This window comes from Coregonus lavaretus (genome assembly GCF_964263955.1).
Source record: "Coregonus lavaretus genome assembly, chromosome: 1".
NCBI classification, from domain to species: Eukaryota; Metazoa; Chordata; class Actinopteri; order Salmoniformes; family Salmonidae; genus Coregonus; species Coregonus lavaretus.
In genome coordinates this window covers 1,525,947-1,553,939 of record NC_139988.1, presented here as the reverse complement: position 1 = coordinate 1,553,939, position 27,993 = coordinate 1,525,947, and the positions used below count along the sequence as shown (strand labels likewise).

The 27,993-nt window shown below is 46.1% G+C and overlaps 1 protein-coding gene and 1 pseudogene across 2 annotated transcripts in view; one reads left to right on the top strand and one right to left on the bottom strand.

The window, feature by feature from the left end:
* Window positions 1-27,993, bottom strand: part of LOC311127370 — a 367,179-nt pseudogene that overhangs the window by 218,638 nt on the left and 120,548 nt on the right. The gene's annotated exons all lie outside the window — the stretch shown is intronic.
* LOC311102210 (protein FAM135A-like) lies at window positions 453-27,993 on the top strand (the record flags this gene model as incomplete). Its single annotated transcript, XM_084143468.1, has 7 exons — window positions 453-629; window positions 4,574-4,706; window positions 12,859-12,938; window positions 24,419-24,558; window positions 26,056-26,126; window positions 26,881-27,054; window positions 27,852-27,993. The coding sequence occupies exons 2-7, from the start codon at window positions 4,630-4,632 to the stop codon at window positions 27,991-27,993; spliced, it is 684 nt and encodes a 227-aa protein (XP_083999594.1). The 5' UTR covers window positions 453-629; window positions 4,574-4,629.

Below are 27,993 nucleotides of genomic sequence, written 5' to 3'. Positions count from 1 at the left end.
CTTTGCCCATAGGTTAGCCTGCTAGGCTCCAGAGGGGGAGGGGAGCCTACTGCAGAAGTTAGAAAGTTAAAGAGTTTATGTCAATGAGAAGCTGTTGAGTGCTGTGAAAATGGGATGGTGTGCTAATGCCACGTTCAAGACAACTGGGAACTCGAGAAAAAACGAGCTCCGACAGGGAACAATATTTTTAAATAAACGGTCATCCAACTCGGAATTCCAAGTCGGAAATTCGGGCATCTTTCTAGAGCTCTGATTTTCCGACTTGAAGATCACCGACGTCATGATTTGACCTCGGTTATTTCCGAGTTCCCAGTTGTCTTGAAAGCACCAAAAGAGTCACCAGCAGGGACGTACAGTACCACTTGACTGGATCTGCGCGTCAACTGCGCAGTTTTTATGTTCGAGAACGTGCGCGGCCGCCTCCACTGTTTTCCTTTTTTTCAAACCAAACGTCGCTAGCCTTGCCAGGCTTCCGAAGCTGTGTGCAAAATCAAGCGACTGGATTGACTACCCATGTCGTTGTCCCGTTTGGGTTTTGAAGTCGGCTTAATGCTGTTTTGTCATAGTTAAAAGACAAAATACTATCACAAGAAGTGATAATCTGTCGTCGAACCCCTCTGTTGAGTCTGGTGAGTAGATCAACGCGCCAACGAGCTAGCTAATGTAGCTACCTACTAGATAACGGTAACGTTACAGCGCAGATGTGTGAAATAAAGTCATTGGCTGGTGCTTTACTGCTTGAAAGATTAGCTAGTTAGCTAGTTACGAGTTTAAAGTTATCGTGCTGGCTAGCTAGGTAAGGACGGTTAGCTAGTTACTGCAAAGTGAAAAACTAGTAATGTAACGTTAGCTAGTTAGCGTTGTGGTAAGACTGACAGCTAACTAACTAGCCAACACATTAGTTATTTAGCTAACTACGTTGTTGACTCAACTAGTTGTCTGTTTCTTCTGAAGAAACCCCAGCTAGCTAGTTAGTTGACATATTGCCCAAATAACCAGTTAACTAGTTATCTTGCTATGACGTTTTGCTGGTAGAAACTGGCTAGGTAGCTAGCTAGTTTGGTAGCCAGATTTTGTGTGGTGATTCATTCTGTCCTTGTTTGCAATAGGGGATGTACAGAGAATATTTCAACATCTGAGAATGATCGTGTGAAACTCTTGAGTAAATAATAGGCCTACTGAAGTTTCTCAGTCAACAGGACCCATATAAAGTATGTGTTTTATGTCTGTGTAACATAGCTAACAAACTACCGAACGATAACCCTTAATTAGTACGCCCCTCCTAGCCCTAGGGATATTAATGTTACTCTCCCCTGAACTGTCATACGTTCCATCAGTGAAGGTAACCAGTTAACGTTAGCTAACTAGCTATACCATGTTGTAATACCTCTTCTCAGACATGACTTGGGCTATTTCTTCTCAGTAAGTTGTCAAAATGTTATTGCTGTTCAGTTGGGTAACTAGCTAGCTAGCTACCTACACAATGTTGAAGGATCCCCATAGACTCACTGTCAAGAGTGTGACTAGGTTGGGAAAAGAGGCAGGTAGACTGCAGGTATGATTGTCTCAGATGCTCAGAGAGCATTCACAGACACAGGTAGCGAAGTTGTTTAGCTTGGCAAAGATAAATAAACTGAAAATGTCATATTCATGAATGGCGCTTACTGTTTCTCTACAGTCATTTAACTTCCAGGAAGAGCGCAGGCTTCAAAAGTCCAGGGAGTGGAGTGTGAATTCCATAGATTATTATGTTAATTATTAATCAGGGTGCACATAGCTGCACTTAGAGGGAGGAAACAGGGTGGCACCACAGCTGGTTAGAAAAGCACATGTATACTTGCTAAGTATACTGTACTATACTGGAACCTAGATGTGTGCTAGTCTGCATCATGGTGAGTTATGAGGGAAGGATTATAAGGGTGACTCTCCGGTTTATCTTAAGTAGGCTACATTCCCCTGTTGGCTTTCCTCATCAGTACAATCTGTAATGTTGTCTTAGATCCAGGCTATATTGTCTTGCATCATTGTGTCATTTCAGTTGTGAATTGTGATTGTGTCGCTAAATCTCAGTTATTTGACTCTGCTTGTTTGTGTTCAGTTAGTAAATGGATGGCTGGTTATGCAAATCTGGCTATGCAAACAGTAGCCCAAACCAGCTTGTCACACTAATTTGCAAAGCAGACACCCTACTGGACAGGTAGACCCTACTGGTAGACATGACTAAGTGGATCTAGGCTTTACAACGGTACTTGGAGCAGTTCACCACCACAAAGTTTTCAAACTATTTTGGACATAAAGGAACAGATTTGATTACTCAAACTGAAACTTTTCAGTCACTTGAGAAACATAACTAAAGTTGGCTAGGCACCGCTGCCTGTGGCCCTGTTTCAGAGCCATTTCATCTCCATTTAAATGCAGTTTGCTTTGTGAAGCATGCAGGTACTGGTGTTTTCCCATATAAGAGAAATGTGCAACAGGTTTTAACATGTGCTGCTCCCGGCACTTCCACTTTATGACTTGGCTATGGAAACTATGGAAACCCATGCAACTGATATGATCTGTAACCTAGTCAGTCTGTTTTTTCTTGCAGCCTGTCTATGGATGATGGTACTGTTACTGACAGTGATATTCTTGTCCGTCTATCCCATAATTTCTGTGCCTGTTCAAAAATAAAGAGTGCTGATCTAGGATCAGGTCCTCCCTGTCCATTCATTATATTCTTAAATGCAAAACTGGTCCCAGATCAGCACTCCTGCTCTGAGGGGAAGCTTTATGAATACGGTGTTGATATGATTAAACCAAATTCCCTGCATTTTCACTCAATAATTTACAGCATTCCTTGCTGTAAGATGGAGCGCTTGTTATGTATGGTGGCTTGCCTTGGTTGTATATGAATACGTAAGAGTCTCTCTGGGTCTCTGCCTGAGAAAACCATGCCAGTCATGTTGTTTGTCTCCCTCCGTCATCTCTGAGTGAAAGAGAGAGGGGGGGAGAGGAGAACGAGAGAAATGGACAGAGAGAGAGGTAGAGACGGAGAGAGAGGTAGAGACGGAGAGAGAGGTAGAAGACGGAGAGAGAGGTAGAAGACGGAGAGAGAGGTAGAAGACGGAGAGAGAGGTAGAAGACGGAGAGAGAGAGAGGTAGAGACGGAGAGAGAGAGAGGTAGAGACGGAGAGAGAGAGAGGTAGAGACGGAGAGAGAGAGAGGTAGAGACGGAGAGAGAGAGAGGTAGAGACGGAGAGAGAGAGAGGTAGAGACGGAGAGAGAGAGAGGTAGAGACGGAGAGAGAGAGAGGTAGAGACGGAGAGAGAGAGAGGTAGAAGACGGAGAGAGAGGTAGAGACGGAGAGAGAGGTAGAGACGGAGAGAGAGGTAGAGACGGAGAGAGAGGTAGAGACGGAGAGAGAGGTAGAGACGGAGAGAGAGGTAGAGACGGAGAGAGAGGTAGAGACTGTCAGAGAGACAGAACATGACAGACTTGGTGGGAGGAAGAGAGGCAGAGTGATTAAGAGAGAGATCTAAACAGTCTGTATTCAAGGCTTCTGTTGCGTGAGATATCATAACAACCCTGCTAGCTGTACCCTCTCTGCCCTACTTGGCCTCTTTCCTGTGAGTTTTCTAAACAACCCAGCACAGGTCTCTTTAGTTCAGTCACATCTAAGCCATCTAGCTCCTTCAAATATGCAGCCAGTCATATTATCTTCCCCCTCCAGCTCCAGTCTGCTTTCATTGGCAGGAACATGTCACCATTAGCTCTACAGGACTGTCATTTATTCATTCCTCACATTATTAATTTAAAGGGCTTCTGGTGATTTGCAATGCCAATTTCTCTTCAGCTCCATTGTGTTGAATCTGCTGTTGGCTGGGTCTGGGTCTTCGTACCAACTGTGTGTGTTTAGACTAGGTTAAATTCTACTCTGTCCCTAAGACTCGGCTTGATCAAGTCGAGAGCCAAAAATATTGAATTCAGTTTATTGAATTCAGTTAAGACCTGTAGTCACGTGCTTGGTGTATTTCTAATATTGTCCGGTAGTTGATATAGTATTTCAGGACTATTTTAGCATATGATTCATAGCTGTTCCTTCCCCCCCATACTCTCTCTCTCTTCCCTCTCTCTCTGCCCCTCCCCCCCTCTATGTTTGGCTGAGCTGCCAGCCAATTAGGAAAGACATGTTATTTACATCTGAAGCAGAGGACCCAGCTGGTTGCAGCCCTCATGGGTCTGTTTGGATTGGGCGTTCGGTGCTTGTTATTGGAAACAGCTGAGCCAAGTACGACCGTTTGTTTGCTGTTGACTAGGTGTGTGTGTGTGTGTGCGTGATTTTTACTTTTACTTTCGCTGTGTGCATGACCGTGTGTGTGGGTAGGTGACCGCCCGAGTGCCTGACCGCCCGAGTGCCTGACCGCCCGAGTGCGTGTGATGAGAACGCATGCTCAACTGTAGTTCTCTACTAGTGTGAACTGAGAAAGACTTGTGCCTCGAGGTTGTTCCTGTATTTGTGCCCAGCGTGTGATGATGACTCCTCTTCACATCAGCTCAGGTAACTCACATGGGTGCTCTCTTCCTTCCGCAGGGGTCATAATGTCCCAGATGATGTAAGCCCTCCTCTGTCTGCCTCTGAAGCCAAAGATGAGTGAGGTGCAGGCCACGGTGGAGTTCTCTGTTGAGCTCCACAAGTTCTACAACGTGGACCTGTTCCAAAGAGGGTGAGTGACACTCTCTTCTTCACTACTCTCCAGACTGACTGTCAGCTTCTTCACTACTCTCCAGACTGACTGTCAGCTTCTTCACTACTCTCCAGACTGACTGTCAGCTTCTTCACTACTCTCCAGACTGACTGTCAGCTTCTTCACTACTCTCCAGACTGACTGTCAGCTTCTTCACTACTCTCCAGACTGACTGTCAGCCCTCTATGGCTGCCCTGTTTATCAAGCACACCAAGGCTTTCTGTGGAAAATCTGCGGGCCTCGTTTTTCAAGTTTCTCAGTTAAGTTTACATTTAGTGTTTTAATACGGTTGTTATTGCGTGAAGTTACAGGGACTGAATCTTTCATCCACAGTTAGCCTCAGTCCCTATTTTGAAATGAAAGGAAGTTTGATGATGATGTCAATCTAGACGGCACACGCCCTGTTCTAATGGATATGATTAAGGTATGGTGGGAATGCCAGGCATCTTGTGGTGGGCCACCTTTCTGCAGCTGAACAAAAATGATGATTCCAGGATGATTATTAAAATCAGTTTCAAGGCAAAGAGGTTGAATTGAGACATGTTGGTCAGTTATAATAACAAGCCTATGTCCTCCAAGTAGGCAGTGTTTTGGCTCCTCTCTCTGTATGTGAACAAACTGATCATGACATTCTTCCATTTCATAATTGTGTTAAAATGATGTCCAGCTCTTCGGACAAACTATTGATCATTTATTCAAATGCCCGTTTATATTGATTTGTGCGTGGAAAAGTCCTCATCCTCCATCTTCAGATGCAGTCTGAGCAGAAAGCCTGGGGTCGTTGAGTTGACTAGCAAGTAAACACTGGCTCACATATGAAGAGACACAGGCCTGACTGGCTTTATTTAAAGGGACACTATTTGTAGACATTTTGAGCAGAGGGACTCTGTCATATCTATGTTAAGCGAGACTACCGCACGCTTCCAGGCTACCACTGTTGCTAAAGGCTATTAGTCCCGTTTGTAGACACACTCATTTGACTACGAGTTCTTATTTCCGTCCACCGTTGATGCATGCCATGTGCAAGCTTCATGCTACCTTTAGATTTCTCACGGTCGTTCCTGTACATGGTGTAAGAGACCTGTAGCCCAAGTCTGAGTAGTTAAACACACATCCATAATGTCTGATAGTTCATCTCTTGAATGGCACCTAAAGGAGATTATGGTCTGGGTTGTGTTCAATAAAGCACACAGCGGTAAACATTTAAAAACGTTTTGCAACGGGAAAATGAAAATTAGTGTTTCTTATTGGACAAGTTCAGGTAGTCCCTCCTTGTTTCAATCTGTTTCCTTCCATTTAGTTCCTAATGAACATATTCCTGATGGTGGAGCGTGGTGTGAGAATGGCCTTGGAACCCCGCCTTAACTGACATAAATGTAGTGCGGAGACCAAAAGTAGCCGTCTTCCTTAGTAGAGAAACAGGCCTTTTCAGGGTCCAAGGGTTTGTGTATATTAACACAGGACCTGCCGACCATTGTCTTGACAGAACGTCACATGACTTGCCATTGTTGTGGTGTTTCATTGATTCAGTGTTAGAATGCACAGTCTACTAGAGAGGTTCCCTTATTGTTTCACAGTGGCAGTATAGCTGAGGTGTGACCGCTAGGTGGGGGTTTGTGGTAACAGCGGCTGTAGGCGTTACCTTGACAATAAGAGCCTTTCCAGCTCTCGCTAAACGTTTTGTGGTTTATAGCGTAACATTTTAAGCTGCAATGATAAACATTAATTTAGTAGTGATTTCGGCTCTTCTCACACATCGGTCTACAATTAACTCAACTTGTACAAATTGACGCCTTTGAAATGTTTACTTACTTAAGGCCAAATGTGCTTCTTGCAGCGAAGGTTTTAGGTTCATTATCCTGCTTGAGGGCTGCGTTAGCAAGACGAGACCACTGAGATACGGACACACCCTCAGATCCTTATCTCCATACTGTACATTGATGTTTATCAGGGAGATTTTCCTACTGTAACATTGACTCTTCACAGTCCCTGAGGCCTAAACTACTCTGGAAGCTCACATTCCAATGTAGCGTGACGCTAGGCTACGCTAAGTGAACAATGTGCCTGTAGCCATCAGAACTGAGTCTGACAGAGTGGCTTGTGTTGTAGTGTACTAGGCTGTGGAGCAGAGCAGGAAACCGGCTGCAGCCTAGATATTCCCCCAACAGAGTTCCCAGGACGTGGGCTTCAGAGAGGATGGAAAGCTCTCTTTTTGCTTCCTGCTTCACAGTGGCCTACACACCGGTGTATTGCAGGGATTTTTCTGCCATTGTAGTCTCTTGGGCAGGCTGCCTAAGCTATTCGCCTAAGTCCAAACAGTGTTTTTTGTTTTATGAATTTTCGGAGATGGAAAAGCAATTGAATTGTAAACTTAAATGACTAAAACCAGATATAACATCTGTAGAAAAGATAATGGACCTACACTGCTCTTTCCATGACATAGACTGACCAGGTGAATCCAGATGAAATATATGATCCCTTATTGATGTCACTTGTTAAATCCACTTCAATCAGTGTAGACAAATGGGAGTAGACCGGTTAAAGAAGGATTTTTAAGCCTTGAGACAATTGAGACATGGATTGTGTGTGTGCCATTCAGAGGGTGAATGGGCAAGACAAAAGATTTAAGTGCCTTTGAACGGGGTATGGTAGTAGGAGCAAGGCACACCGGTTTGTGTCTAGAACTGCAAAACTGCTGTTCTAGACACAATGCTTTCGACACCTTCTAGATTCCATACCCCAACGAATTGAGGCTGTTCTGAGGGCAAAAGGGGGTGTAACTCAATATTAGGAAGGTGTTCCTAATGTTCTGTACACTCAGTGTATATTTTAAATAATATAATCTTTGAGAACTAACTATCACCAAAATAAAAGCTAGACAGTCAGTGAGAATTGAACATTCCAAAACAAGGAATTTAGCAGTATGCATTTTGTTATTATGTTTGAGCAAAATAAAACGTTGCAGGAAACTAAAATTAAAACTGCAACATTTTCTATCAGCTCCATGGAGAAATGTGTAGAATTGCAGGAAATTGGCTTAAAAATGCTCAAATGTATCTACAGAGCCAAGATGGGGTCCTCTAAAATGTAGCCGAGGCTGTAACCCCTTTAAGTTAGTTTTAACAGTGGTCAACTAGGCTACTGTGGCTATTTGATCATAATGTAGGCCTACCAGGATGGCCTACCATCAAAAACAAATGCATCCCATAACATTTTAACATGGAATTAGCTGTTCTATCATGCAGCCTACAATAGCTCTGAGTCAATGTAGACCTACATTCCATGACTTTTGAAAAACACATGCAGGGCTTGACATGAACCTGTTTATCCACCGTCAGACAAGGAGGTGACTGAAAATGTTTTGTTTGATGCAAGAAACCACTTTACCATTATTACAGAGAATCAGAGAAATTATGCTACCCTCTGCCTATTGGCTACTTAGCTTCTTCAAGCCTGTCTCAAAATACAACAAAATACAACAACAAAAAAGCTCTTTACCAGACTCGCTTTTCAAAGCTGTCTAGAAATGTACAAGTTTTGTGCTCTTGTAGGAAACAATCACTCCCCATTGCTGACTACAAAGGATCTATAACGGGACTAATAACTCACTAACTAGCAAAGAATATGAACAAATGTACACACGTGGCTACATGCAGCTCTTGCTTTGAACTCAAAACAAGCGCATCTTGGTTAGGCCGCACCGGTCTGTGTAGAGTACTAACTGTAAGTCGCTCTGGATAAGAGCGTCTGCTAAATGACGTAAATGTAAAATGTAAATGTAGAGTACGCTGAGTCGTGCCTGTCAATGCAATAGAATCCTACTCCAATGCGTTCTGCCTACAACAAAATCTATTGCAAAGGTAGTTTTGCATACTGAGTCTTGCATAGTTCGTTTTGTTTCGGTATGTTACATTGAAAGTGTCTAATACTGTGTTGATTCGAGCACAATTCCCACAGTAAAGGGAAACGTTGATAGTGTTAACTAAAGGGGAAAACTCTAGAACGTGAAGTTCAATCTCGTGCTTCTCTGCAAGGACTAATATTTATTCTACCCTCCAATCCCGGGGGAGCTGCGCACGAGCGCATAGCGATCTCAGCAGCACCTCCTATGCAGTGTCCAGTGTATGCTACGTAGGTGTGATAAAATACTAGTCCACATCCTAGTGTATTTTGGTCTGTGTCCGGCTGTCTGCTTTCCTTCCATTGGAAACATATGGCGAGTCAGGAAACAAACACGGGACGTGGTTTCGGACGGACACGACAACAGTTGGAAAGGCAGCTCTTTTCTGGTGCTGCTGTAGCATCACAATGTAGCACACACACACAAACAGGCTGACTGACTGACTGACTGACTGACTGACTGGCTGGCTGGCTGGCTGACTGACTGACTGACTGACTGACTGACTGACTGGCTGGCTGGCTGGCTGGCTGGCTGGCTGGCTGGCTGACTGACTGACTGACTGACTGACTGACTGACTGACTGACTGACTGACTGACTGGCTGACTGGCTGACTGACTGACTGACTGAACATGTACAGAGAGGAACAACCAGAGGAAGTGTGACAACTGAAAGTGTTATATCAGCCACAGCTCTGAGTCAGCCTAGTAGTCAGGTTATACCAGCCACAGCTCTGAGTCAGCCTAGTAGTCAGGTTATACCAGCCACAGCTCTGAGTCAGGTTATACCAGACACAGCTCTGAGTCAGCCTAGTAGTCAGGTTATACCAGCCACAGCTCTGAGTCAGCCTAGTAGTCAGGTTATACCAGACACAGCTCTGAGTCAGCCTAGTAGTCAGGTTATACCAGCCACAGCTCTGAGTCAGCCTAGTAGACCGGTTATACCAGCCACAGCTCTGAGTCAGCCTAGTAGTCAGGTTATACCAGCCACAGCTCTGAGTCAGCCTAGTAGACCGGTTATACCAGCCACAGCTCTGAGTCAGCCTAGTAGACCGGTTATACCAGCCACAGCTCTGAGTCAGCCTAGTAGTCAGGTTATACCAGCCACAGCTCTGAGTCAGGTTATACCAGCCACAGCTCTGAGTCAGCCTAGTAGACAGGTTATACCAGACACAGCTCTGAGTCAGCCTAGTAGTCAGGTTATATCAGCCACAGCTCTGAGTCAGGTTATACCAGCCACAGCTCTGAGTCAGCCTAGTAGTCAGGTTATACCAGCCACAAATCTGAGTCAGCCTAGTAGACAGGTTATACCAGCCACAGCTCTGAGTCAGCCTAGTAGTCAGGTTATACCAGCCACAGCTCTGAGTCAGGTTATACCAGCCACAGCTCTGAGTCAGCCTAGTAGACAGGTTATACCAGACACAGCTCTGAGTCAGCCTAGTAGTCAGGTTATACCAGCCACAAATCTGAGTCAGCCTAGTAGACAGGTTATACCAGCCACAGCTCTGAGTCAGCCTAGTAGACAGGTTATACCAGCCACAGCTCTGAGTCAGGTTATACCAGCCACAGCTCTGAGTCAGCCTAGTAGACAGGTTATACCAGACACAGCTCTGAGTCAGCCTAGTAGTCAGGTTATATCAGCCACAGCTCTGAGTCAGGTTATACCAGCCACAGCTCTGAGTCAGCCTAGTAGCCAGGTTATACCAGCCACAAATCTGAGTCAGCCTAGTAGACAGGTTATACCAGCCACAGCTCTGAGTCAGCCTAGTAGTCAGGTTATACCAGCCACAGCTCTGAGTCAGCCTAGTAGACAGGTTATACCAGACACAGCTCTGAGTCAGCCTAGTAGTCAGGTTATACCAGCCACAGCTCTGAGTCAGCCTAGTAGGCAGGTCATACCAGCCACAGCTCTGAGTCAGGTTATACCAGCCACAGCTCTGAGTCAGCCTAGTAGACAGGTTATACCAGCCACAGCTCTGAGTCAGCCTAGTAGTCAGGTTATACCAGCCACAGCTCTGAGTCAGCCTAGTAGACATGTTATACCAGCCACAGCTCTGAGTCAGCCTAGTAGACAGGTTATACCAGCCACAGCTCTGAGTCAGCCTAGTAGTCAGGTTATACCAGCCACAGCTCTGAGTCAGGTTATACCAGCCACGGCTCTGAGTCAGCCTACTAGACAGGTTATACCAGCCACAGCTCTGAGTCAGCCTAGTAGACCGGTTATACAAGCCACAGCTCTGAGTCAGCCTAGTAGACCGGTTATACCAGCCACAGCTCTGAGTCAGCCTAGTAGACAGGTTATACCAGCCACAGCTCTGAGTCAGCCTAGTAGACAGGTTATACCAGCCACAGCTCTGAGTCAGCCTAGTAGTCAGGTTATACCAGCCACAGCTCTGAGTCAGCCTAGTAGTCAGGTTATACCAGCCACAGCTCTGAGTCAGCCTAGTAGTCAGGTTATACCAGACACAGCTCTGAGTCAGCCTAGTAGTCAGGTTATACCAGCCACAGCTCTGAGTCAGCCTAGTAGTCAGGTTATACCAGCCACAGCTCTGAGTCAGCCTAGTAGTCAGGTTATACCAGCCACAGCTCTGAGTCAGCCTAGTAGTCAAAACATCTCTTACACATCTAGGAAATATAATTCCAAAAGGAGACAGCATGTTGTAATACTGTCCTGAGCAGAGCACTGAGCAGCAGACGGTCTCAGAGTAGGACTGCTGTTCTAGGGTCAGGTCCACCCAGGCTGTCTTGTAATCTTATTCATTCTGATCTTTAAGAGAGAACTGATCCTAAATCAGCATGTGGGCCCTTTCTTTACTCATCAATACTTTAAATGTGAGTTTACCACACCAGTGAGTGTTAAAGAAAGTGCTCATTATTCATTCATGAAAAGGTAAAGCTGGTTTTACATGCCTTTAGTAAAGCTACACAGACTGTTCTCTTCTTACGAGGCTGTAAACTACAGGCCTACAGGTTACTCCAACAGAGCAAGACACTTACTCTTCATATACTGTGCCTTCAGAAAGGATTTATACCCCTTGACTTATTCCACATTTTGTGTTACAGCCTGAATTCAAAATTGATTTAATATTTTTCTCACCCATCAACACACAATACCCCATAATGACAAGGTGAAAACATGTTTTTAGAAATGTTTCCAAATGTATTGAAACTGAAATACAGACATATCTCAGGATGCATGTTTTGGAATATTTTTATTTTGTACAGACTTACTTCTTTTCACTCTCAATTAGGTTAGTGTTGTGGAGTAACTACAATGTTGTTGATCCATCCTTAGTTTTCTCCTATCACAGCCATTAAACTATGTCACTTTTTTATAGTCACCATATGGTGAAATTCCTGAGTGGTTTCCTTCATCTCAGGCAACTGAGTTAGGAAGGACGCCTGTATCTTTGTAGTGACTGGGTGTATTGATACACCATCCAAAGTGTAATTAATACCTTCACCATGCTCAAAGGGATATTCAATGTCTGCTTTCTTTATTTGTACCCATCTACCAATAGGTGCCCTTCTTTACGAGTCATTGGAAAAACTCCCTGGTTTTTGTGGTTGAATCTGTGTTTAAATTCACTGCTAGACTGAGCGACCTTACAGATAATTGTATGTGTGGGGCACAGAGATGAGATGAGTGTTTAATGTTAAACACTATTATTGCACACAGACTGAGTCCATACAATTTATGTGACTTGTTAAGCACATTTTTACTGAAATTATTTAGACCTGCCATAACAAAGTGGTTGAATACTTATTGACTTAAGACATTTCAGCTTTTCATTTTTTATTAATCTGTAAAAAATAATAATCTAGAAACATAATTCCACTTTGACATTATGGGGTATTGTGTGTAGGCCAGTGACAAAAAAATCTCAACTTAATCCATTTTAAATTTAGGCTGTAACACAACAAAATGTGGATAAAGTCAAGGGGTGTGAATACTGTCTGAAGGCACTGTAGGCTAGAGGTTTTTAATAGGCCTAAATGTTCTAATTTCAATTGGGTTAAAGCTACAGTATGTCCCATCAAATGAGTTCTGTGCTTAGAATTCCTACATGTTGTAGCGACCTTGGACTAGAACAAACAGTATCTAGCTGCCTCGGACCTCTTAGCGTAACGGTTAAGGTGTTGGACTGCCTGGGTTCGAGTCCTGCTAGGGGTGACCCCTGAACACTCCGTCCTCCCTGTTGTTTTCATGGCTAACTGTTTCTTTGTGTCCCAGGTTCTACCAGATCCGTGCCAGTATGAAAGTTCCACCACGAGTCCCTCACAAAGTCGAGGCCAGTCTACTCCACCCAGCAGGTCAGTTAAAACACACTCCCTCTCTCCCTCACTCCCTCTCTCCCTCACTCCCTCTCTCCCTCACTCCCTCTCTCCCTCTCTCCCTCACTCCCTCACTCCCTCTCTCCCTCACTCCCTCACTCCCTCACTCCCTCACTCCCTCACTCCCTCTCTCCCTCTCTCCCTCACTCCCTCTCTCCCTCACTCCCTCACTCCCTCTCTCCCTCACTCCCTCTCTCCCTCTCTCCCTCTCTCCCTCTCTCCCTCTCTCCCTCACTCCCTCTCTCCCTCACTCCCTCTCTCCCTCACTCCCTCACTCCCTCTCTCACTCCCTCACTCCCTCACTCCCTCTCTCCCTCTCTCCCTCTCTCCCTCTCTCCCTCACTCCCTCTCTCCCTCTCTCCCTCACTCCCTCTCTCCCTCACTCCCTCACTCCCTCTCTCCCTCACTCCCTCACTCCCTCTCTCCCTCTCTCCCTCACTCCCCCACTCCCTCTCTCCCTCTCTCCCTCTCTCCCTCACTCCCTCACTCCCTCTCTCCCTCACTCCCTCTCTCACTCCCTCACTCCCTCACTCCCTCTCTCTCTCACTCCCTCTCTCCCTCTCTCCCTCACTCCCTCTCTCCCTCACTCCCTCTCTCCCTCTCTCCCTCACTCCCTCTCTCCCTCACTCCCCCACTCCCTCTCTCCCTCACTCTCTCCCTCACTCCCTCTCTCCCTCACTCCCTCTCTCACTCCCTCTCTCCCTCTCTCCCTCCAGTCTCACTCCCTCTCTCCCTCTCTCCCTCACTCCCTCCAGTCAGCACAATTGATGCTGTGCTGGCCATCATTTCACTCTAACTTGATCCCTCAAAGCAGATCTACATTACCAGTCAAAAGTTTGGACACACCTACTCATACAAGGGTTTTTCTTTATTTTTTACTATTTTACACATTGTATAATTATAGTGAAGACATCAAAAATATGAAATAACACATATGGAATCATGTAGTAACCAAAAAAGTGTTAAACAAATCAAAATATATTTTAGATTCTTCAAAGTAGCCACCCTTTGCCTTGATGACAGCTTTGCACACTCTTGGCATTCTCTTAACCAGCTTCACCTGGAATGCTTTCCCAACAGTCTTGAAGGAGTTCCCACATATGCTGAGCACTTGTTGGCTGCTTTTCCTTCACTCTGCGGTCCAACTCATCCCAAACCATCTCAATTGGGTTGAGGTTGGGTGATTGCTGAGGCCAGGTCATCTGATGCAGCACTCTCCTTGGTCAAATAGCCTTTACACAGCCTGGAGGTGTGTGTTGGGTTATTGTCCTGTTGAAAAACAAATGATAGTCCCACTAAGCCCAAACCAGATGGGATGGCGTATTGCTGCAGAATGCTGTGGTAGCCATGCTGGTTAAGTGAGCCTTGAATTCTAAATAAATCACTGACAGTGTCACCAGCAAAGCACCCCCACCCCAATGGGCTCCCGAGTGGCGCAGCGGTCTAAGGCACTGCATCGCAGTGCTTGAGGCGTCACTACAGACCCCCTGGTTAGATTCCAGGCTGTATCACAACCGGCCGTGATTGGGAGTCCCATAGGGCGGCGCACAATTGGCCCAGCGTCGTACGGGTTTGTTCTTAACAGACTTGCCTAGTTAAATAAAGGTAAAATAAAATAAAAAATCACACCTCCTCCTCCATGCTTCACGGTGGGAACCACACATGCGGAGATCATTCGTTCACCTGCTCTGCGTCTCACAAAGACACGGCGTTTGGAACCAAAAATCTCAAATTTGGACCCAAGGACAGATTTCTACCTGTCTGATGTCCATTGCTTGTGTTTATTGGTCCAAGTAAGTCTCTTCTTATTGGTGTCCTGTAGTAGTGGTTTCTTTGCAGCAATTCGACCATGAAGGCCTGATTCACGCAGTCCCCTCTGAACAGTTGATGTTGAGATGTGTCCATTACTTGAACTCTGAACCATTTATTTGGGCTGCAATCTGAGATGCAGTTAACTTTAATGAACTTATCCTCTGCAGCAGAGGTAACTCTGGGTCTTCCTTTCCTGTGGCGGTCCTCATGAGAGCCAGTTTCATCTTAGCGCTTGATGGTTTTTGCGACTGCACTTGAAGAAGCTTTCAAAGTTCTTGAAATGTTCAGTGTTGACTGACCTTCATGTCTTAAAGTAATGATGGACTGTCGTTTCTCTTTGCTTATTTGAGCTGTTCTTGCCATAATACGGACTTGGTATTTTACCAAATAGGGCTATCTTCTGTATACCACCCCTACCCTGTCACAACACAACTGATTGGCTCAAACTCATTAAGAATGAAAGAAATTTCACAAATTAACTTTTAACAAGGCACACCTTTTAATTGAAATGCATTCCAGGTGACTACCTCATGAAGCTGGTTGAGAGAATGCCAAGAGTGTGCAAAGCTGTCATCAAGGCAAAGGGTGGCTACTTTGAAGAATCTCAAATATGAAATATATTTTGATTTGTTTAAGACTTTTTTGGTTACTACATGATTCCATGTGTGTTATTTCTTAGTTTTGATGTCTTCACTATTATTCTACAATGTAGAAAACAGTACAAATAAAGAAAAACCCTTGAATGAGTAGGTGTGTCCAAACTTTTGACTGATACTGTAGGCCTATAGTTCCTTATCTTTTCATCCAGTATTATCAAAACCTTTGTAGTGACCTGGCCTGGTTAACCTTGAGTGTTTATCTGGTAATATATTGAATCATGAGTGTTTATCTTGTAATAAATTGAATCATGAGTGTTTATCTGGTAATATATTGACTCATGAGTGTTTATCTAGTAATATATTGAATCATGAATGTTTATCTGGGAAAATATTGACTCATCATGGACTGCTAGCCCTCTTTATCCTCAGCCTCAAGGCTTGCATGTTAGCTAGCTTTCAGTATTCTACAAGGGGTCTTCAGAAACACACACACACACACACACACACACACACACACACACACACACACACACACACACACACACACACACACAGTGTCTTCAGCATCTCCCCCAGGCGCTTATAGCTTCAAATGTGCTGCTGCTGAGTCTTAACCCTCCTCCTCACACAGCCAATAGGGCTCTGGTCAAAAGTAGTGCACTACCAAGTTTATAGGGTGCCATTTGGGAGGGTGCCATTTTAAATTCTGTCCGTTTTTCGACTTGCCTCTCCCATGTCCTACCCCATCACAATGATTTTACAAGATTAGGAGGAACATTTAATGCAAATTAGATTAAGTTGTAGCATGATCAGATTTTTGGTTGTTTTATTGAGGAACAGCATGAAAAGACAAAAGTTCAGCTTGTTTTGGGGACAAGAGAGCATATTGAATAAATGCTTTAGTTGTGTGTTTTTCAACCATAATGAAATCGCCGCCTTTTGTATTAATAATTATTATTTATTGTGTGTCCCTTTCGGGAAGTTTGTCTTGCATCTCAACAAACAACAGCACGGCACAGTAGATTGTATGTTTTAATATTCAATAAAATAAAAACAACAACACAGCATCACCAATAGGTGCATAAATACATACATACATACATAAATCTCAAGCGATAACTACAGCAGACAATACATGCGGATACAGTTTGTAATTCAGTTGGGGGGTTGAGCAGTTATTTATTCAATTAACTTATACAGGTGGGAATGAATGATTTCTGGGCTCTGGCGGTTTTGTAAAGATGGAGTCTGTATCTTTGGCCTGATGGTAGGAGCTGGTACTCTGGTTGAGTGGGTGTGTCAGGTCGCTCCTACCCTCACTACTCTCTCCAAGAACAGCTTCCATGTTCTTCAGATTAACTCCACGGATTTTGCTTGACAACTTTACTATTTTATATAGTTGGTTTGTATTAGCGATGGATAGCTGATTGTACCAGGCTTGGAAACAGAAAGTGAGAACACTGAACAAAGGTTGTGTAGAATGTGGTTGTTATTCTTTTATTGACCTGATATTTATTGAATCTCCTCATGAAATACAGTCATTGTTGTCCCTTGTTGTATATCTGTTGTGTTTTCAGTCCAGGAGAGTTTTGAGTCAATTATAGTTCCAAGATATTTGAATTGCTCAACTGATTCTATCTGTTCTTAGTCCATGTGAATGGGCCCGTTATCGTTTTTTATAGTTCTGAAGTTTATTGTAATTTCCTTGTTTTGTTTTTCACATTAAGAATGGTCAAGTAACAGTTTTAGTTCCTTAGTTATCTAGTGTTTTGATGTCTTTACTGGAATTACAGAGTCAATGCAAAAATGTGTGTAGTCAGTAATGGTCCCATTCAGTTCCTCAATGTTTTTATTTGTGTCACAGAAATTCTTCCAAATGGTACAGTCAAAGCAGCCTTTTAAAATGTCCATATTTGTTTCGGACCAATCCTTCACATACTTTATACAAGGTTTCTCAGATGTAATGTTCTGTTTGTAGCTATGTGAGAGCAAGATGGAATTATGATCCGAGTCCCCAAGTGGTGCCGTATGCATTATAACAATTAGTTATACTTCCATAACAGAGATGTAGTGTTTTCTGATTGCGAGTGTGGCAGGTTACATATTGTTAATCATTTGGGAGGGTTTTCTTTAAGTTCTTGGTCCTCTTTTATCTTTTACTATCAAGGGAATGTTTAGGCTAGACATTAAATAATTGGATCATTCATACTCTTTTCAAGTGTACGTGACCTATAAAAGCTAGCCTATAATTGATTCATTTGTGAGAGAGAGGGATGAGGAAGAGAGAGAGAGATGAGGAAGAGAGAGAGAGATGAGGAAGAGAGAGAGAGATTAGGAAGAGAGAGAGAGATGAGGAAGAGAGAGAGAGATGAGGAAGAGAGAGAGAGATGAGGAAGAGAGAGAGAGATGAGGACGAGAGAGAGATGAGGAAGAGAGAGAGAGAGATGAGGAAGAGAGAGAGAGATGAGGAAGAGAGAGATATAGATAGATAGATAAGCTGAGAGATGGATAATGTGATATGAAGCTCTCCCCTAAATGGTCTCATCTGATTTTGTGCATTCCAGAATGGTGACGCTGTCCAGTTAATGTGAAAGATGGCATTCATCTAGAGCTCCAATATGCTAGTTGAATACCCATTTGAACTGACAGTGATACACACCCTTGGTTGAAAGACATTGAGGGAAAACATTCAGATGAATGTGGATTTGGTCTAGCCTACTCATCCATTGGGTTTTGTTGTTGGTTGGAAGCTGGCAGAGTGGCAGGACTGGTCGATCTCACAAAAGCAGCCTTGTTGGCAGCCTGGAACACTCGCTGCTCATCCCTGGCCTGGTCTGCATTGAGAGAAATGCCGTTGCTCCCTCCACTCCAGCCTCACAACACGCTGCATTCTGTCCCCCAACAGCCAGTCCTCCAGTCACAATGAGGATCAAGGGGGGACAAATGAGGATGAGATTGCTCGACGCTCCAGTGTTTTCTGCTCTGTGCCTGATGTGATTGCAGGATGCTCCAGTGTTTTCTGCTCTGTGCCTGCTGTGATTGCAGGACGCTCCAGTGTTTTCTGCTCTGTGCCTGATGTGATTGCAGGACGCTCCAGTGTTTTCTGCTCTGTGCCTGCTGTGATTGCAGGATGCTCCAGTGTTTTCTGCTCTGTGCCTGCTGTGATTGCAGGATGCTCCAGTGTTTTCTGCTCTGTGCCTGATGTGATTGCAGGATGCTCCAGTGTTTTCTGCTCTGTGCCTGATGTGATTGCTCGACGCTCCAGTGTTTTCTGCTCTGTGCCTGATGGGAGTCAGTGAGAGGCTGAGAGCTTTAGCTGAATGGGATCGTTTCTTAATCCTCACCTCAACCCTGGGGTTCCTAAGTAGCCTATTAATAGGAGGCCTTGTCTCTGGTCTCTTGCCAGCCAGGTCTCTCTGGCATTGGTAGTACACCCAATTGACTAGAGATGGTGTTATGCTGTAGATGGTGAAATAGTCTAATTCCCAAAAATTGGATTGGTTAATTTCCATGGTCATTTTCAGCAGATAGCTATCCCATTTGCATTTATTCGATTTGCCACTCGCAGTATGGTGTTTTCCATCCTGAGTTGGTGGAATCCTCCACGGCTGATCTCATAGTTGCAGGTTCTATAGTGCTGTTAGTTCCTCCAAGGCTGATCTCATAGTTGCAGGTTCTATAGTGCTGTTAGTTCCTCCAAGGCTGATCTCATAGTTGCAGGTTCTATAGTGCTGTTAGTTCCTCCAAGGCTGATCTCATAATTGCAGGTTCTATAGTGCTGTTAGTTCCTCCAAGGCTGATCTCATAGTTGCAGGTTCTATAGTGCTGTTAGTTCCTCCAAGGCTGATCTCATAGTTGCAGGTTCTATAGTGCTGTTAGTTCCTCCACGGCTGATCTCATAGTTGCAGGTTCTATAGTGCTGTTAGTTCCTCCAAGGCTGATCTCATAGTTGCAGGTTCTATAGTGCTGTTAGTTCCTCCAAGGCTGATCTCATAGTTGCAGGTTCTATAGTGCTGTTAGTTCCTCCAAGGCTGATCTCATAGTTGCAGGTTCTATAGTGCTGTTAGTTCCTCCAAGGCTGATCTTATAGTTGCAGGTTCTATAGTGCTGTTAGTTCCTCCAAGGCTGATCTCATAGTTGCAGGTTCTATAGTGCTGTTAGTTCCTCCAAGGCTGATCTCATAGTTGCAGGTTATATAGTGCTGTTAGTTCCTCCAAGGCTGATCTCATAGTTGCAGGTTCTATAGTGCTGTTAGTTCCTCCAAGGCTGATCTCATAGTTGCAGGTTCTATAGTGCTGTTAGTTCCTCCAAGGCTGATCTCATAGTTGCAGGTTCTATAGTGCTGTTAGTTCCTCCAAGGCTGATCTCATAGTTGCAGGTTCTATAGTGCTGTTAGTTCCTCCAAGGCTGATCTCATAGTTGCAGGTTCTATAGTGCTGTTAGTTCCTCCAAGGCTGATCTCATAGTTGCAGGTTCTATAGTGCTGTTAGTTCCTCCAAGGCTGATCTCATAGTTGCAGGTTCTATAGTGCTGTTAGTTCCTCCAAGGCTGATCTCATAGTTGCAGGTTCTATAGTGCTGTTAGTTCCTCCAAGGCTGATCTCATAGTTGCAGGTTCTATAGTGCTGTTAGTTCCTCCAAGGCTGATCTCATAGTTGCAGGTTCTATAGTGCTGTTAGTTCCTCCAAGGCTGATCTCATAGTTGCAGGTTCTATAGTGCTGTTAGTTCCTCCAAGGCTGATCTCATAGTTGCAGGTTCTATAGTGCTGTTAGTTCCTCCAAGGCTGATCTCATAGTTGCAGGTTCTATAGTGCTGTTAGTCACCTAGAAAGGATAGGAAAAGGTTAGTGAATTTGACTGTCAGCCTTGTAAGCCATCAACCATGTGTAAAAACAACCAGCAGACAGACTGACTGCTTCTGTTGCTGCCTCTATGCTGCCAGGACATGCCTCAGACTGCTGCCAGGTCACAGCTGAAATCCTGGATGTCTGCTAGAGGGAAAATGTACTGTAAGCTGTTCATAGGACGATAACTGGCCAACTTCTCACCAGTACCTAGTAGGGCTGGGAATTGCCAGGGACCTCACAATACGATATTATCACGATACTTTGGTGCCGATGCGATATGTATTACGATTCTCACCATTCTATATGTATTGCTATTTGATACTGCGATTTTATTACGATTCGATGTTCCAAACATATTGCTCACCATATGTCTGCTGCAGAGGGACAACCCCCCATTCCTCTCCAGTACCTAACCCTCCTCTCCAGTACCTAACCTAACCCCCCACTCCTCTCCAGTACCTAACCTAACCCCCCACTCCTCTCCAGTACCTAACCTAACCCCCCCACTCCTCTCCAGTACCTAACCTAACCCCCCACTCCTCTCCAGTACCTAACCTAACCCTCCTCTCCAGTACCTAACCTAACCCTCCTCTCCAGTACCTAACCTAACCCCCCACTCCTCTCCAGTACCTAACCTAATCCCCCCACTCCTCTCCAGTACCTAACCTAACCCCCCACTCCTCTCCAGTACCTAACCCCCCACTCCTCTCCAGTACCTAACCTAACCCCCCACTCCTCTCCAGTACCTAACCTAACCCCCCACTCCTCTCCAGTACCTAACCCCCCACTCCTCTCCAGTACCTAACCCCCCACTCCTCTCCAGTACCTAACCCCCCCCCCCTCCTCTCCAGTACCTAGCCTAACCCCCGACTCCTCTCCAGTACCTAACCCTCCTCTCCAGTACCTAACCTAACCCCCCACTCCTCTCCAGTACCTAACCTAACCCCCCACTCCTCTCCAGTACCTAACCTAACCCCCCCACTCCTCTCCAGTACCTAACCTAACCCCCCCACTCCTCTCCAGTACATAACCTAACCCCCCACTCCTCTCCAGTACCTAACCTAACCCTCCTCTCCAGTACCTAACCTAACCCCCCACTCCTCTCCAGTACCTAACCTAACCCCCCCCACTCCTCTCCAGTACCTAACCTAACCCCCCACTCCTCTCCAGTACCTAACTCCCCACTCCTCTCCAGTACCTAACCTAACCCCCCACTCCTCTCCAGTACCTAACCTAACCCCCCACTCCTCTCCAGTACCTAACCCCCCACTCCTCTCCAGTACCTAACCCCCCACTCCTCTCCAGTACCTAACCCCCCCTCCTCTCCAGTACCTAGCCTAACCCCCGACTCCTCTCCAGTACCTAACCCTCCTCTCCAGTACCTAACCTAACCCCCCACTCCTCTCCAGTACCTAACCTAACCCCCCACTCCTCTCCAGTACCTAACCTAACCCCCCCACTCCTCTCCAGTACCTAACCTAACCCCCCCACTCCTCTCCAGTACCTAACCTAACCCCCCACTCCTCTCCAGTACCTAACCTAACCCTCCTCTCCAGTACCTAACCTAACCCCCACTCCTCTCCAGTACCTAACCTAACCCCCCCACTCCTCTCCAGTACCTAACCTAACCCCCCACTCCTCTCCAGTACCTAACCCCCCACTCCTCTCCAGTACCTAACCTAACCCCCCACTCCTCTCCAGTACCTAACCTAACCCCCCACTCCTCTCCAGTACCTAACCCCCCACTCCTCTCCAGTACCTAACCCCCCACTCCTCTCCAGTACCTAACCCCCACTCCTCTCCAGTACCTAGCCTAACCCCCGACTCCTCTCCAGTACCTAACCCCCCACTCCTCTCCAGTACCTAGCCTAACCCCCCACTCCTCTCCAGTACCTAGCCTAACCCCCCACTCCTTTCCAGTACCTAACCCCCACTCCTCTCCAGTACCTAACCTCCCACTCCTCTACAGTACCTAACCTCCCACTCCTATCCAGTACCTAACCCCCACTCCTCTACAGTACCTAACCTAACCCCCCACTCCTCTCCAGTACCTAACCTAACCCCCATTCCTCTCCAGTACCTAACCTAACCCCCACTCCTCTCCAGTACCTAACCTAACCCCCCCACTCCTCTCCTCCAGTACCTAGCCTAACCCCCCACTCCTCTCCTCCAGTACCTAGCCTAACCCCCCACTCCTCTCCAGTACCTAGCCTAACCCCCCACTCCTCTCCAGTACCTAGCCTAACCCCCCACTCCTCTCCAGTACCTAACCTAACCCCCCACTCCTCTCCAGTACCTAACCTAACCCCCCCACTCCTCTCCAGTACCTAACCTAACCCCCCACTCCTCTCCAGTACCTAACCCCCCCTCTCCTCTCCAGTACCTAACCCCCCACTCCTCTCCAGTACCTAACCTAACCCCCCACTCCTCTCCAGTACCTAACCCCCCACTCCTCTCCTCCAGTACCTAGCCTAACCCCCACTCCTCTCCTCCAGTACCTAGCCTAACCCCCCACTCCTCTCCAGTACCTAGCCTAACCCCCCACTCCTCTCCAGTACCTAGCCTAACCCCCCACTCCTCTCCAGTACCTAACCTAACCCCCCACTCATCTCCAGTACCTAACCCCCACTCATCTCCAGTCCCTAACCTAACCCCCCACTCCTCTCCAGTACCTAACCCACCCTCTCCTCTCCAGTACCTAACCTAACCCCCCTCTCCTCTCCAGTACCTAACCCCCCACTCCTCTCCAGTACCTAACCCCCACTCACTTCCAGTCCCTAACCTAACCCCCCACTCCTCTCCAGTACCTAACCCCCCTCTCCTCTCCAGTACCTAACCTAACCCCCCCTCTCCTCTCCAGTACCTAACCTAACCCCCCTCTCCTCTCCAGTACCTAACCTAACCCCCCCACTCATCTCCAGTACCTAACCAAACCCCCCACTCATCTTCAGTACCTAACCTAACCCCCCACTCCTCTCCAGTACCTAACCTAACCCCCCACTCCTCTCCAGTACCTAACCTAACCCCCCACTCCTCTCCAGTACCTAACCTAACCCCCCACTCCTCTCCAGTACCTAACCTAACCCCCCACTCCTCTCCAGTACCTAACCCCCCACTCCTCTCCAGTACCTAACCTAACCCCCCCCTCTCCTCTCCAGTACCTAACCTAACCCCCCCTCTCCTCTCCAGTACCTAACCTAACCCCCCACTCCTCTCCAGTACCTAACCTAACCCCCCACTCCTCTCCAGTACCTAACCTAATCCCCCACTCCTCTCCAGTACCTAACCTAACCCCCCACTCCTCTCCAGTACCTAAACTAACCCCCCCACTCATCTCCAGTACCTAACCCCCCCTCTCCTAACCTAACCTAATCCCCCACTCCTCTCCAGTACCTAACCCCCCCTCTCCTCTCCAGTACCTAACCTAACCCCCCACTCCTCTCCAGTACCTAACCTAACCCCCCACTCCTCTCCAGTACCTAACCTAACCCCCCACTCCTCTCCAGTACCTAACCTAACCCCCCACTCCTCTCCAGTACCTAACCTAACCCCCCACTCCTCTCCAGTACCTAACCTAACCCCCCACTCCTCTCCAGTACCTAACCTAACCCCCCACTCCTCTCCAGTACCTAACCTAACCCCCCACTCCTCTCCAGTACCTAACCTAACCCCCCACTCCTCTCCAGTACCTAACCTAACCCCCCACTCCTCTCCAGTACCTAACCTAACCCCCCACTCCTCTCCAGTACCTAACCTAACCCCCCACTCCTCTCCAGTACCTAACCTAACCCCCCACTCCTCTCCAGTACCTAACCTAACCCCCCACTCCTCTCCAGTACCTAACCTAACCCCCCACTCCTCTCCAGTACCTAACCTAACCCCCCCACTCCTCTCCAGTACCTAACCTAACCCCCCACGTGACTTGACCTACTGATGTAGAAATAGAAGCAGCCAACAACACCATGTTTTGGACTCCTCCCACTGTAAGAGATGTCTCAGCAGTGTTTTGGACTCCTCCCACTGTAAGAGATGTCTCAGCAGTGTTTTGGGTCAACAATAAGACCAGTGCTTATGATGACAGCTCCTGGGTTTTCTCAGACTGGGTCTATATCGGTTAATCACAGTTATGTTGATACAGACATTGTGTATTACTGTATTGATGTAAGTGTACTGCATTCAAACAAATCTCTTCTCTTTTACAGGTTCTGATCTGGCCTTCCCTGCAGCTGTGGTCGATGACGTAATCTGCAGCAAGACCTTCCAGATCCTCTATAAGAACGAGGAGGTGGTGGTCAATGATGTGCTGGTGTTCAAAATCATGATGCTGCTGGATGAGAAGAAGGTAAGGAAGTTACACTGTAGGCTAATACAAGGAAGCTAGACTGTAGCCTAAGACAAGGAAGCTAGACTGTAGCCTAAGACAAGGAAGCTAGACTGTAGGCTAAGACAAGGAAGCTAGACTGTAGGCTAAGACAAGGAAGTTACACTGTAGGCTAAGACAAGGAAGCTAGACTGTAGGCTAAGACAAGGAAGCTAGACTGTAGGCTAAGACAAGGAAGCTAGACTGTAGGCTAAGACAAGGAAGCTAGACTGTAGGCTAAGACAAGGAAGCTAGACTGTAGCCTAAGACAAGGAAGCTAGACTGTAGCCTAAGACAAGGAAGCTAGACTGTAGGCTAAGACAAGGAAGCTAGACTGTAGGCTAAGACAAGGAAGCTAGACTGTAGGCTAAGACAAGGAAGCTAGACTGTAGGCTAAGACAAGGAAGCTAGACTGTAGGCTAAGACAAGGAAGCTAGACTGTAGGCTAAGACAATGAAGCTAGACTGTAGGCTAAGACAATGAAGCTAGACTGTAGGCTAAGACAATGAAGCTAGACTGTAGGCTAAGACATTGAAGCTAGACTGTAGCCTAAGACAAGGAAGCTAGACAGTAGGCTAAGACAAGGAAGCTAGACTGTAGGCTAAGACAATGAAGCTAGACTGTAGGCTAAGACAAGGAAGCTAGACTGTAGGCTAAGACAAGGAAGCTAGACTGTAGGCTAAGACAAGGAAGCTAGACTGTAGGCTAAGACAAGGAAGCTAGACTGTAGGCTAAGACAAGGAAGCTAGACTGTAGGCTAAGACAAGGAAGCTAGACTGTAGGCTAAGACAAGGAAGCTAGACTGTAGGCTAAGACAAGGAAGCTAGACTGTAGGCTAAGACAAGGAAGCTAGACTGTAGGCTAAGACAAGGAAGCTAGACTGTAGGCTAAGACCGTGACCAATGACCAAGTTGTCGTTGTGATGGTTAGAATCAGTTCCGCTAAAGAGGGCAATAGGCTCTGGCTAGCCTATGTTCAAATGTCCACACTAGCATACTACTTACAATGCCCCATACATTGCTTCATACTAAGTGAGCTTGAGCTGCACTGCAGTTTTCCATATGATTGGCCAATTAGATGCAGGCTATTTAGCCCAGATTTATTTAGCCTTAGTGTAGCCAATTTAGCCTAATGTCTCACATGGATATTGTTCAGAATTGCATCTTCTAAAATAAATACGTGGTATGATGGTATGGATATAGGAAGAGAGCCTCTTGATATGTATTTTCCAGGCTGAAGTGATTTGTGTTTCCTCTGAGTTCTCTCCCTCCATACTAACGTACCACTACGAATGCATGCCCAGTACTGCACATTGCTTCATACTACATAGTATGCTAGCGAATGGTGCTCTTGGGTTGTTGTGATGGTGGAAATCAGTTCCTCTGTAGAAGGGAAATAGGCTCACTTTCATTCTCACTCACTCACTGTTTTTTCACTCTGTAATAATTGTTTACCCTGTCTGTTTCTGCCCCTCTTAAGGTAGAAGAATCCCTCAATGACATGGACTTCCAGCTCTCCCTGGAGTTGTACTTCACAGATGGAGACTTCTCGTACGTTTCATCATGGCCAAACACTTTGCTACTCATGCTGTTATCAGATCTTATTCTAACACCATTAGATTTTTAAAAAACATTTTAGTCATTTAGCAGACGCTCTTATCCAGAGCGACTTACAGTTAGTGAGTGCATACATTTTCATACTGGCCCCTCGTGGGAATCGAACCCACAACCCTGGCGTTGCAAACGCCATGCTCTACCAACTGAGCTACACGGAAATCTCTTAGCTACTGTACTTAAAGCGTTTTCTTTAGCCTGCCTAGAAAGCCAGATGGATGGGTGTTGAAGGTTTGCGACTATTGCACCAGGCAAGCTCAATCACGCCCAGATAAAGTTTTTGAAATTCTTCAAGTAGTACTTTAACCCAGGTCTGGCTATTGTTAGATAAAGATTGTTTTTGAATCGCTGTCATGGTGTCCTTAATAAACCCTGCCTGCCATTTTTAGACCCGTTTGATGGTGCGTGTTTATAGCGTGGGCATGTCCAGTACAGCAGGGCATTTCAAGGAGTGGAATCGTTCTTGTGACTTATCTGTGTAATTACTGTACTTTGCCCGTCTTGTCAGTTTAGTTAAACTTTGTTTATCCCCTCTGTGGTGATTATTAATACAATATCCAAATGTTTTCCAATACATTAGATGGAAACATTGCATGCAGTTTGTTATATTCGTTATATTTATATATGAATACATTTTTCTATTGTATGATTTGAATTTCTCTGAAAACGTTCCTCCCTTCTTTCCCACTAGGCCCGAGGAGCTTAGCTCCCTGCAGAACATCAGCAGTCGGTCCCTCCGCTTGCACTTTAGCCTGAACAGAGGCATCCACCAACACATCAATATCATGTTCGACTACTTCCACCTGTCTGTCGTCTCTATGGCCGTCCACGCATCCCTGGTCGCCCTGCACCAGCCACTCATCAGGTAACACACACTAACACTCACACACCCACTCACACACACACTCACACACCCACTAACACACACACACCCACTAACACACACACACCCACTAACACACACACACACACACACCCACTAACACTCACACACCCACTAACACACACACTCACACACCCACTAACACACACACACCCACTAACACACACACACCCACTAACACACACACACACACACACACACACCCACTAACACTCACACACCCACTAACACACACACTCACACACCCACTAACACTCACACACCCACTAACACACACACACACACACACACCCACTAACACACACATACACACACACACTAACACACACTGACACACCCACTAACACACACACACACACACACACACACTCACACACCCACTAACACACACTCACACACCCACTAACACACACACACACACACACTAACACACACACACCCACTAACACACACACACACTCCCAACCCCCCACCCCCTGTCAGTCATCTCTAAGGCCTTCCACACCTCCCTGGTCGCCCTGCACCGTCCCCTCATCAGGTAGTGCACGCAATGTTTATCAGTGGTCGAGAGTAGTACACTATATAGGGAATAGGGTGTGACTTGGGACTGACTTGGACTAACTATAGTGTTGTTAGATTTGGATATATCATCACTGATAACATATCACTACACTATATTTTGTTCCAACCTACAGTTCAGACTGTGTCTCCAGTGCAGTATAACTGAAACGTGTTGACCAGTAAGGCCTGTTTCCTTAATGGCCGTATGTCTTTTCTAGTTTCCCCCGGCCAGTGAAGAGTACATGGCTGAACCGCAACGCCCCCCAGCAGAGTAAAGACTCCATCATCCCAGCCCTGGAGAATGTGGTGTTTGGAACCAGCTATGTCAAACAGCTGTCTCCTGATGTAAGTATAGATTAA